The following is a 12,147-nucleotide window of genomic DNA, read 5'->3' on the forward strand; positions in this document are numbered from 1 at the left end:
GGTACTTAATGATGCCCTTTGGCTGACAGATCTTTTGAAAAGTGATAGCATGTGAATTTTACAGTATATTTTCCAGTCAATATACAGCAATGTGAAAGCTGGTATGTTCTCTCTCCTCAGCCTGGATCTTTATTTTTCTGAGTAGAATGTATTACTTTTAATGAATGTTGGCTAAAAGTTGCATGTTCTACTACAGTTAGAAAGCTTTAAAAAGTAGCTTTAGAATCAGAAATAACCAGCCAAATAAATGGGATAGTTTTATTTTGAAATTCTGATGTCTGTGTATGTTTGAGGCTTTAAAAAATCTGTATTACAATCTAAAATCCTCTTTCATAGGTGTCAAAGTGAACATTTTCTCACAAAACTCTGTTTGGAACATCAAGGATGGATTACCCCAAAATGGATTATTTTCTGGATGTCGAGTCTGCTCACAGACTCTTGGATGTTGAGTCGGCTCAAAGATTCTTCTATAGCCAAGGAGCACAAGGTAACAAAATGGGAGAAAGAGGAAATGTCTCTGATTTGCATGTTGGTTTTATATGACTGGTACAGTATAGGCTCTAGCAGTTTAAGCTTTTCTCCAGAAGTTCAACAAATGGGAATTCTAAATTGATAGTCTCTACCAAACTGTTGCTTAGATATGGCTAAAAGAAAAGAAAAACAGTAATAACAACATATGCAACTTTGGGTAGAAATGCCTCCCAAGAGCTGTGTTAGAAAATGATTCCCCCGTATTCTCATTCTCAAAGCTTATGCTTTGAAGGAATCAAGGATGCTTTTCCCCCCAGGGAAGGGTCAAGTTTGCAGCCCCTGCACTTGATGAAATCCAGGACACCCTGACCTAGCCGACTGAAGCCTATGCAGACTCGGGGCTCCTGACGTCAGTGTGGAGCCTCTGTCACTGCCTTAGTCATTTTAGATGAATTCAGTGACTGTCCTGAAAGTTAACGGTACCCACTCAAGGGTGAAGTAAGGAAAGCTCTGTCATGAAGTATGGTAGACATATGTATTTTTATTATATATTTCAAAATGGTCAATTAGCTTTCAATGTGCTTGCTTTTGTTTCAAGGGAGCATTTAGAATATTTTGCCACCACAGGAGAGAAAGAAAGAAGCTGGAATATTTTACGGGAACCTCTGACAAGCCAGAGATTTATTTATTTATTTATTACATATTTTCCCTTTTTCCATAAATATTTAGACTATTCAATCAAAGTAACATGATGATGGTCATGCCTCAAATAGTACACTGAAGAAGAGGATGATGTTCCTATTTTTAAATAGAAAAAGTAGGTGAATTCTTAGAAGTCACAAATCAGAACTGAGAAGACATTGCTCTTTATGTAGCCCTGATGTCTCATTGTTAGAGAGATGGGGTTGGGCACACAGGGCACTGGTGACATGTAGTCTTGTCATTCCCAAATGCTCTCTTCTAACTGGCTTTACCTCAATCTCAAGCTCATTTCCTGTGGCAACTTTGAGGGCTTGCACCCTGCCTCCTTCTCGGCAAGATCAGGTCTTCTTAAACTCTAGAGGGCTTGGAATTATCTGGTTGGTTTGCTTAGGTCTGGATCAGCACCCTCATCAGCAGAGAAGAAATCAGCAAAAGTGGTGCAATAGCTAATTCTGTTCACCCCTCTGGGTGTATGTAGTTAGCACTGCCACTCTCAGGCACTTAAAGAGACATAAAAATGTACTGAAGTAGGAGAAGGGTAAGAGATTGGCCAGAGCTCCCAGCTTCCTCTGGGAACAAATATGTTCAGAAATCAGTTGCCAGTTGAGTCAATTCCAGCTCACAGCGACCCCATGCATGTTAGGATATAACTGTTTCCATAGGTTTTGCACTGTCTGATTTTTGGAAGCAGATCTCCAGGCCTCTCTTCTAAAGTGCCTCTGGGTAGACTCAAACCTCCAACCTTTTGCTTAGCAGATGAGTTTGTTAACCATTTACACCCCCAGGGACTCCTGCAAATAACATGCTACCAGTGGATTTAGAAGAGAGGCTGAAAGGGAAAGGGTCTCAATCCAATCACTAGTCCAATGTTTAAACCTTGTTGCCTCCTGTGAATTCTATTCAAATGAGAGAATATGGTCTATGGGGATGTCCTCTACTCAAGCAGAGAAGGAGAGCAGCAGTGAATTATAGACAATACAGATTTCCATTAGTCTTGCAGCAGGGTCGATTTAAGCATTTAAGAAGGCTATGGGCTTTGGGCTGACACAGACGGAAAGCAGGCAGAGTGTGGGAGGCTCAGAGGACTCCAGGCAGCCTGGTGATTGTCAGCAGATGGGGCTGGGGGTGGAGTGGTCAGAATTGTCACCATCAGTGACTGTGGTTTAGACTCCAGACCTGGAGCGACTAGAATAGCCATGGGAGGTGGTAGCATAAGCTATTGCTGCTTCCTGGTACCACGTTCATTTTAGGTTAAGCAGAATGATGTTCCAATTGAAGAATTTGGATTTGCTGTAAAGGTGGCGCTGAATAGATATCCTTTATGTCACTGTTCCAAATTCCCCCAGACTTCCTGAATGAGAAATTCAAGAGTGAAGCCTTTGAGATTGCATTTTACACAAGAGCTCCCATGATTATTGTTATTTTGTTTGTAGTTGCTACTGAGCCAGCTCTGACTGGTGGCAACCTTATATATATAACAGAGATAGGAGATAACCCTAGGAATCACAATAGAATATTGCCAATGTTTGTTCCATAGCCCAGATCAGTCCGGCAACAGCATTTAAGGACCATTCTATCTAGTCCAAGATCTCTCCCTCCATCCAAAACAGAAATACTTTTTTCAGCTTTGGAAGCCGGAGAACACAGTGATTATAGACCCTGGGGCCTGACTGCCTAGGATTCAAATCCTGGGCCTGCCACTGAGAACTTGGGCAAATTTACCTCTTTAATCTTTAACTCCCTCCTCTGAAAAATGGAAACATTAATAGTTACTAATTCACAAATTGCTTTGTGTTTTAAGGAGGTAATATTTTAAAGTGCTTAAAGTAGTATCTGTCACATAGGAAACACTATGTATAGCAAATCAATAAAGCAAACAACCTTGACAAATGCCCATCCCTCTTCTGTTTGATACCCAGGTAATTTATATTAATGTTTAGGAAGAAATTATTTATTCCAGTGCATACTAGAAATGCCTGGGGGAGTTTTTAAGAAACAACCCGTCCCTCCAAGCCTCCTGCAACTATTCTGGCCCAAATATCTTTCTCTATCTTCGTCTTCTACCAAGAAATGAAACCAAACCATTGAAAAGGCTGCCACTTGACTTAAAAACAAGGACCATGCACTTTATACGTTTATTGTATCCATTACCTCTCAAAGAAACTTATGTATAAATAGGTTGCAAAGTAGGAATTCTTATTCTCATTTTGCAGATTAGAAAGGAAGTCATTGCTTTGCAACAAGAACTGTGGTTTAAAAGGAATTTAACCTCTTATTTCTAACAGCAACAAAAATTAAAAATTAATTTTAAAATGATGATTCTCTTCATGGCCCATCAAAATTGAACTCACTTTATGTTGTCCATTCTCACTGTCATGTAGATATTTCTGTAGACTGATCAAGTGTTCTTACAGATGTAAATATTTTTTAAAATGGGAAAGCCAGCAAATATGAGTTTTGTTCTCTCATTTTCCATGTACCCCTCCTCAACATCAGTTTTTCAAATTCAAGAATTTCTTGGAAGCCAATAACTTCTATACTTCTTGTTGTTATGTGCCTTCGAGTCAGACCCAACTCATAGCGACCCCTCTTTGGGTTTCCTAGGCAGTATCACTACAGAGATAGATTGCCCCATTTTCCTTCCGAGGAGTGGCTGGTGGGTTTGAACCACCAGCCTTCTGGTTAGCAGTCAAGTGCGTTGTTGTTGTTGTTGTTGTTATGTGCTGTCGAGTCAAACCCGACTCATAGTTTCCCCTCCTTGGGTTTCCGAGGCAGTATCACTACGGAAGTAGGATTGCCCAACCTTCCTTCCGAGGAGTGGCTAGTGGGTTTGAACTGCCAGCAGTCTGGTTTGCAGGCAAGTGTCTTAGCCACTATGCTACCAGAGCTCTATACTAATCACAGTAAAAAGTTTATCCGATACGATGCTACCTAAATTATAATATTTTTGATCCCATCATAGTTGGTCCATTTGTTCATTTTTAATTTTCATTCGATAGTGGAAAAATGCCTGTGATTATGGTGGTGCAATGGTTAAAGAGGTCAGTTGCTAACCAAAAGGTGGGTGGTTTGAACCCACCAGCTACTTGCTCCACAGGAGAAAGATGTGGCAGTCTGTGTTTGTAAAGAATTATAGCCTTGGAAACCCTCTAAGGTTATTATGAGTTGGAATCAACTTGGCAGCAATGAGTTTTTTATGTAGAGGTAGTTTTTAAGCTAGTTAAAACAAGAAGAATCAGGAGTGTGAGAAGAAGAAAAAGAAAGAAAAAAAAAAACAGCTCTCATGGGACAGATTCCTCTGGAAGTCCTGGAGATTTTCAAAGGTCAGTCATGCTCTGTTGAAATAAGCAGCTGATTTCTTTCCATCTCCATTTTTTCTTGGGAGCTCTGGTAGCGTAGTGCCTAAGGCACTTGACTGCTAACCAGAAGGCTGGCGGTTCAAACTCACTAGCCACTCCTCGGAAGGAAGATAGTGCAATCTACTTCCATAGTGATACTGCCTCGGAAACCCAAGAAGGGGTTGCTATGAGTCGGGTCCGACTTGACGGCACATAACAACAACAATAACAGCATCCCAGGTTCTCACCAAAAGCCACCACTCTGGGGATTCTGCTTTACTAAGCATCATGTGTTGCAGAGAGCAGGGAAAATGCTCAGGTCATCCTGTTCATCTTCTTGACCATGAAGGATGCTCTCCTGATTACATACACCCCAAGTGCTTTCTAGACAATAAACCCTACTAACACAGGGGAGTCCTGTGAAGATCCACATTAATTCAAAAGGAGAATTCTAGAGGTTGGAGATAGAGATGAGTTCAAAGGTCAGTCCTCTTGACATTATATAATTTGAGTTCATTCATCTTTCAGGTTTCTGACAATGATATTTCACACACTCAATTTCAGACTCTGAAACTTCATAGAGAACAAGGAAATTGAGAGGGAAGTTCCATTATAAAACCACAAAATTAGCACTTGGGGATGTTCAGACTGAAATGGACATTATAGATCAGAGATTTTCTTGGATCTTTTCTTAAATCAAATGAAGGAAAATCTATCAAGGTCAGCCCCAGATTTCCATGCTATATTTTAAACAAGCCCCTTGATGATTCTGAGGAATATTGAAGTATGAGTGCCACTGTCATGGACCAAGGAGCTCTGGGAGTGTAGTGCCTAAGGCATTTGACAGCTAACCAGAAGGTTGACGGTTCAAACCCACCAGCCACTCCTTGGAAGGAAGGTTGGACAATTTATTTCCATAGTGATACTGCCTCAGAAACCCAAGGAGGGGTCGCTGTGAGTCGAATCCGACTCGATAGTAGTGGGTGGGGCATGGATCATGTAATCACTTGCTCCTCAGAATGTGGTCAGAGACCAGCAATACCAGCTTCACCGGGCAACTTGTTCAATAAACACACAAGTTGTCTTGGAGTCATTTCCAACTGAAGGCAACAGTGTGGTCGAACTGTGTTCCATAAGATTTTCAATGGCTGATTTTTGGAGAAGTAGAACTCTAGGCCTTTTTTCAAGGGTGCCTTTGGGTGGACTTGAACTTCCAACTTTTCAATTAGCAGCTGACCATTAATCCTGAACAGTTTGCATTACCCAGGAACGCCAGAAGCATATTAGACATGCAGAGTCTCAAGTTCTACCCCAGAACTAAAGACTCAGAAGCTAAATTTTAAAAAGATTCAGGTAATTTATACTAACATTTAGGAAGAAATTATTTATTCCAACACATACTAGAAATCCCTGGGGAGATTTTAAGACACACACACACACACACAAGGCTCAGATCCCAATAATTAAATCAATGTCTGAGGTGAGCTCACACATGGAAATTTTTAAGTGCCCCCAGGGTATTCAAATGTGCAACAGGACTGGGAATGATTAGCCTCTTGTTTTATACAAAAGGAGGTTTTAACACACCCTACAACTCTTCTGGCCTGAATGTCTTTCTCTATCTTTGTCTTCTCCCATGAAATGAAACCAAACCGTTGAAAAGCCTGCCACTGGACTTAAAACCAAGGACGATGTACTTTATATGTTCATTGTCCCCATTACCTCTCAAAGAAACCTATCTTGCAAAGTAGAAATTCTTATTCTCATTTTGCAGATTAGAAAACTGGAGATTGAGGAGTTGAAGCATTTTGAAAGAGGTTATGTATTTAGATAGCAGCAGAATCAGGATTTGAGTTCAAGTCTATGTGGCTCAAAGTCCCAGCTATTATAAGTGCATTATGATGTTTGCTGGGCAGATGCTCTTTCTCAGCCAGCATGTTCATATAATCAACCCTGCTGACCAGGAAGGTAGCATTTAGTGGCCAAATCCTGCTTCCAGGGATGAGAAAGCTGAGTCTTGGTGTTTTTGCCACATTCCCACATCACAGGGCCAAGGAAGGGGAGACTAAAACCCAACCTCTTGCCTACTGTACTTTTCTACCTTCCATGGAGCTAGGTTTCTTTTCTCAAAGACCATCAATATCCTTACATGTTTAAATTACCTTCAAAAGGGAAAATACATTAAAAGGCAGTCAGTTGATCTAAAGTCACTAGTCAATCAAATTTATGACTCCTGCTCACAATTTCCCCTCTTTTATCATTTTAAATAACACTTGGCATTTAAGCTAGGTACTGTAGTCATTGTTACTTGATCTTAATGCACCTTTTCTGCTGCCTACATTGTCTTGTTCAACAAAGGGAAATGCTAGTTTTGACAACTGATGAATGCCACTGTGAACAGCAAAGAGTTTCTTCAAGTTGTACTTGGAGATAGAGAAAAGTTCATCTAAAATTCCTCTCTCATTTGATCCCACCCTCCACCAACCCTCTTCCACCCTATGAAATCTGCCCAAGTAGCTGGTTTTTGTATCAGCTTTGAGTGGAGGTTAAATGTACTCTAAACTTCTGAGATGTCTTTACATGGCCCCAAGAGGCAATGAAATTTGATAGCTAGCACTCATTTAATTGCAAAACATTGACAATAATCACCAGCATGTTGTTGTTATGTGCCATGGAGTCAGAATGTGCTATTTCCTTTTCTTTGCTTAATGCCAGCCCCAGTCCAAATGTCACCTCCCCGGTGAAGCTTTGCTTGATTGTCTCAGGCCTTTCTCATATCGGCTTTTGCTCATGTATTATAGCAACTGTCACATTGTATTATTTTGCTTTCACCACTTACTAGATGCATGACCTCAGGTTAACAGCTTCACATCTGAAAACCTCTGGTTTCACATCAAAATAGGTATGATATGAGCTCTGAATGCATACAGGTTCTTGAGAGGTGAATCAGGTATGCCATTAAAGTGGACCTCTGGTGGTATAGTGGTTAAGGCATTCAGCTACTAACTAAAAGGTCAGTAGTTCAAACCCACCAGCTGCTACATGGGAGAACGATGAAGCAGTTTGCTTCTGTAAAGATTTACAGCCTTGGAAATGCTATGGGATGGTTCTACTCTTTCCTATAGGGTCATTGTGAGTCAGAAGCGATTCGATGATGTTACCTGGGGTTGTGGGATCCTGAGCAAGGGTCTTTGTCTTCTACTGACAAAGAATTGAATAAGAAAGGGAAAATGTCCATAGGAACCAGAGTTTATGAAAGAGAAAGGAGAGGGGAGGGGCTCACGAGGGAGAGATGGAGAGGGGCTTCCACCTACGCTACCTTCCAGTCTCTCACCGAACAAAGGATTTCCTAGGACTTATAAAGGGTTTTAGATGAGGGGAAAAAGTCATCATCTTTATTCATGAAATGAGAGGGAATCTCTGGGAAAGAGGTGGAGTTATAAAGATCAGTTGCATGCTCAGGAAATAGCCAAGATGGATTCTTCCACAAAGGCTGTCAGAACAAAGATGGGACCTGTTGTGAAGGCTGCTGGGATGCTTGATGCGATTTTTTTTCTGGGATGCTGTGCTTGTGTGATGTCTCCAAACACTGGTTCAAATCCCGGTGAGGGACTGCCTCTGGTGGCAGGAAACTTTGTCAGTCACATTGAAGTTTATGGTGCATGCTCTGCAATTGGAGAGGTATTTGAAAGATAACTCAGGAGGTTTAGCAGCATTTTGCAACTGGTCAAGAATATGGGCCTTTTGAAATGTAGCTTCTTATCTTGCTTAAGGGCCTGGCTTGTTAATGGCAAGCAGTTCCCTGTGACCAGCCCCAAGAATACTGAGCTAGAGGCTGCTAGACTCAGCCAGCCCAGTTCCCTACATGACTCAATGACAGTGGGTTGGATTTTGTTGTGGTTATTATTGGTGAGTTATCAATTCTTTTGTTTTATTACTTAGATGTCTATTCCCTACCTCCATCATGGTTATCTCTTTAAATACTGCCTTCCTGTCCCTGGGTGGTGCAAATGGTTAAACATTCAATTGCTGACCCAAAAGTTGGCACTTAGAAAGAAAGATCTGACGATCTGCTTCTGAAAGATTATAGCCTTGAAAATCTATTTGTTTGCTTAGTATCATATTTGGTATACAGTAGAAACATGAAGACATATTAAATATCTCTATTAAACTTAAGGAATGGAAATCCTTAAATTTGCACTACAAAGAGAGACTTGGGATTTAGGAAAGAGGACTTTTGAAGATACAAGATTTGGAAAATAGAACCCCCTAAGACCTTTCAAAAGTTAAAATGTTTAGTTGAAAATGCAGAGTCTGTACAATGATCAAATATATCAAGATGTAGAAAATGGAAGAAAGTCATTAACTCTGCTATAACTCCTTTAAAACAGAAGAAATTAAAAAAGCAGAAGCAAAAACAAAGCAGAGCAGGAGGGATTTCAGTGTGCCATTGAAATAGATTACAGGGTGTATGTGATCTGCTGTATGGAAAGTGTATTTGCTCTGTAAATTGTCACCCAAATCACCATAAGAAAATAATAATAATTGAAAAAAAAAAAAAAAAAGAAAGAAATAGATTACAAGGAAGGCTTAGGTCCCCGGTGGTGCCAATGTTTTGTGCTTGACTACCAACAAAAAGGTTGGAGGTTCTAATCCACCTTGCAATGCTGCAGAAGAAGGGCCTGGTGATCTGCTTCCATAAGATTGTAGCCATTGAAAACCCTATGGGGCACATTTCTACTGTGAAACACTTGTGGTTACCATGAATCGGAATCTATTCAATGACAATAGGTGTGGTTTTCAGTAAGAAGAACTTTTTAAATATACAGTAGTCTGTGATGTCTGCCTGAAAGTAGAATTATGGAATGCATGACCACTTGGCATTTACTGTGATCAGAACTCAATTGAGATCAACTCAAAAGCTGCTCTGAAAATCCTCAGAAAGCTAGCTCTGAGCTGTACTGTAATTGGGATCCCTTGTCTTCTTTTGATCCTGACTTCCCAGTCTAGTCCTTTATACTTTTGGGCTAACTAATTCCCAGATACCATTCATACTCCTGCTTCCAACCAGACTCAACAGAAGGCTTTAGGGACCCACCAACACAATCACTAGGAACATGTACTTTGAGAACCACTAACCATTCCAGTGGTGTAGTGCCTAAGGCATTTGACTGCTAACCAGAAGATGGGCAGTTCAAACCCACCAACCACTCCTCGGAAGGAAGGTTGGGCAATCTATTTCCATGGTGACATCGCCTCGGAAACCCAAGAAGGGGTACTTATGAGTTGGATTGGACTCAACGCCAGTGAGTTTAACCATTCCAGGGGTCACGCTCAGCTGGTTCCAGGAGGTCTCCTCCCATGCTTGATGCTTGAGATGTTCTTGTCATGGCCTTAATTGTGGCTTAGGCCTAGAACTGCAAGTCTAATTTGCTCCAGATAGGCTGAGCCAAGAACAATGACTTTAAAGGAACCTGATCCCCATTAAAGCACAACCAGCAACTGGATTATAACCTCCATTCACAAATCTAATGTCCTCCTGCCTGCCCCTCTGACTATTGTCTTCCTGGAACCAGCATGACTAAACTGGCCACATCTCCTCTGTCTCCTCATGGGGAAGGCCTTTATTTTTGTTCACCTGCTATATATGTACTTTACATGTGAAGACATTATTTCCCAGACCCTTGTCTCTGAGAAGCACTTCAGATGATATGTCATCTTTTTCCGGTTCCCAGCCTTTCTTGTATGGTACCTGAGCAATCATCCTCAACAAATACTTGTTTTGTTTTGTTTTGTTTTCCTCTCCAACACTAGCCAGGAAGTCACACACTGTGCTTCCCTCATGCATGACAAGCTAGCTACCAAGCCGACCCTCCTAACCTCCCACACACTCCATTTTAGACCTCTAATTGCTCACAGCCAGGCTCTGCAAACCTGTGTTTAATACAGGGAACACTGTGGGTGAAGGAGAGAAAGAAGGTCGGTCAAGAGGAAAAGCACTGTGGAGAGTCAGACTACCCATTCCATAGATAGCTACAACCTCCCCCTCCATTTCTAGAGCATGCTATTGGAATAGGAACATTCTCTGCACACCAGGTAGTATTCTTGGTGCCTACAATTTACCTAAACTTGGCCTTCTAATGTTCTTTTTGCCTCTGCCCCAGCAACCATCTGCTGTGCTGTATATTAGGATTCAGAACTCATAAGTAAAGCAGGAGGGTGAGAAGATGATAGGATGAGAAACAGAGAGAAAGAAAATGACGTGGAGATACAATGAAATATCCCAATCAATTAATAACTCCTAAGGCACTTGACTGCTAACCAGAAAGCTGGTGGTTCAAACCCACCAACCACTCCTTGGAAGAAAGATTGGGCAATCTACTTCCATAGAGATACAGCCTTGGAAACCCAAGGAGGGGTCGTTATGAGTCAGATTTGACTCGACGGCAGTGAGTTTGTTTTTTATTTCTTTTACTCTCACATAAAAGAGCTCTGGTGGTGCAGTGGTTAAGCACTTGGCTGCTAACCAAAAGATTAGCAGTTTGAACCCACCAGCTACTCCACAGGAGAAAGATGTGGCAGTCTGCTTCTGTAAAGATTTACAGCCTTGGAAACCCAATGAAGCAGTAGTTCTACCTCTGTCCTATAGGGTCTGTATGGGTTGGAATCAATTTAACAGCAATAGATTGGATTTGGACTCACACAGTAGGCATATGAGAGCATTGACTGAGGAGGTGACCTATATGTGCAATCAGGACCAGTTGTGACTACGGCCCAAGTAGCATAAACAATTCATGAGCATTTGCAAAAGAATTCACTCATTTGCCCAAACAAATCTCACAAATTTTCAGTACCACTATCTCTGTGTACATGAGCTGGCAGAGGCAGGGAGGGAGCCTAACACATCAAGATCAACTCATGGCCAACTAATATTTTTAAGAATTTCCCAAAAAGGCTATTAGACACCCCACACCCCACCCCATACAAAACAACTGGAGTAATATTGGTGCTTTAGTTGGACTTCTGAAATGCCGGGGCTGAACAGAAAAATTATCTTAGTGATAGAAATTTCAATCTGTATCTTTTTCAATTATAAAAGCAAAACAATTATTCCTTTTTTTTTTTTTCAATTACAAAAGCAAAAAGAGGGTGATAGTAAAGCTTTTGGGGAAAAAATGGAAAGGAAAATCAACACTACATGACAATTTTTTAATATTTATAATGTTACAAATATTTTTATATTTATAATACATATTTTCGCTGTATATAATAGCAACATTTCTATTTTAGTATTATATAAATATATATATATATATACACACACATACATACATATAGGCGTTCTGGTGGCGTAGTACCTAAGCCATTTGACTGCTAACCAGAAGGCTGGCTGTTCAAACCCACCAGCTACTCCTCGGAAGGAAGGCTGGGCAATGTATGTCCTTAGAGTTACCGCCTTGATAACCCAAGGAGGGGTTGCTATGAGTCGGATTCAACTCGACAGCAGCGAGTTTGGTTTGGTTTTACATATACATATATATTATAAGGGAGCTCTGGTAGCATAGTGGCTAAAGCACTTGACTGCTAACCAGAAGGCTGGCGGTTCAAACCCACCAGCCACTCCTCGGAAGGAAGG

General features: G+C 41.0%; 1 protein-coding gene across 1 annotated transcript in view; it reads left to right on the forward strand.

The window, feature by feature from the left end:
• The first annotated feature begins 384 nt into the window (after positions 1–384).
• PHACTR1 (phosphatase and actin regulator 1) overlaps positions 385–12,147 on the forward strand; it is an 882,368-nt gene continuing 870,605 nt past the window's right edge. The window contains exon 1 of the mRNA XM_042782390.1: positions 385–487. Within this exon, the coding sequence (XP_042638324.1) occupies positions 385–487 (103 nt within the window). The remainder of the gene's footprint in view (positions 488–12,147) is intronic.

The sequence above is a fragment of the Orycteropus afer genome, unplaced genomic scaffold (genome assembly GCF_000298275.1).
Source record: "Orycteropus afer afer isolate SDZICR_OR568_19922 unplaced genomic scaffold, OryAfe1.0 scaffold00012, whole genome shotgun sequence".
NCBI classification, from domain to species: domain Eukaryota; kingdom Metazoa; phylum Chordata; class Mammalia; order Tubulidentata; family Orycteropodidae; genus Orycteropus; species Orycteropus afer.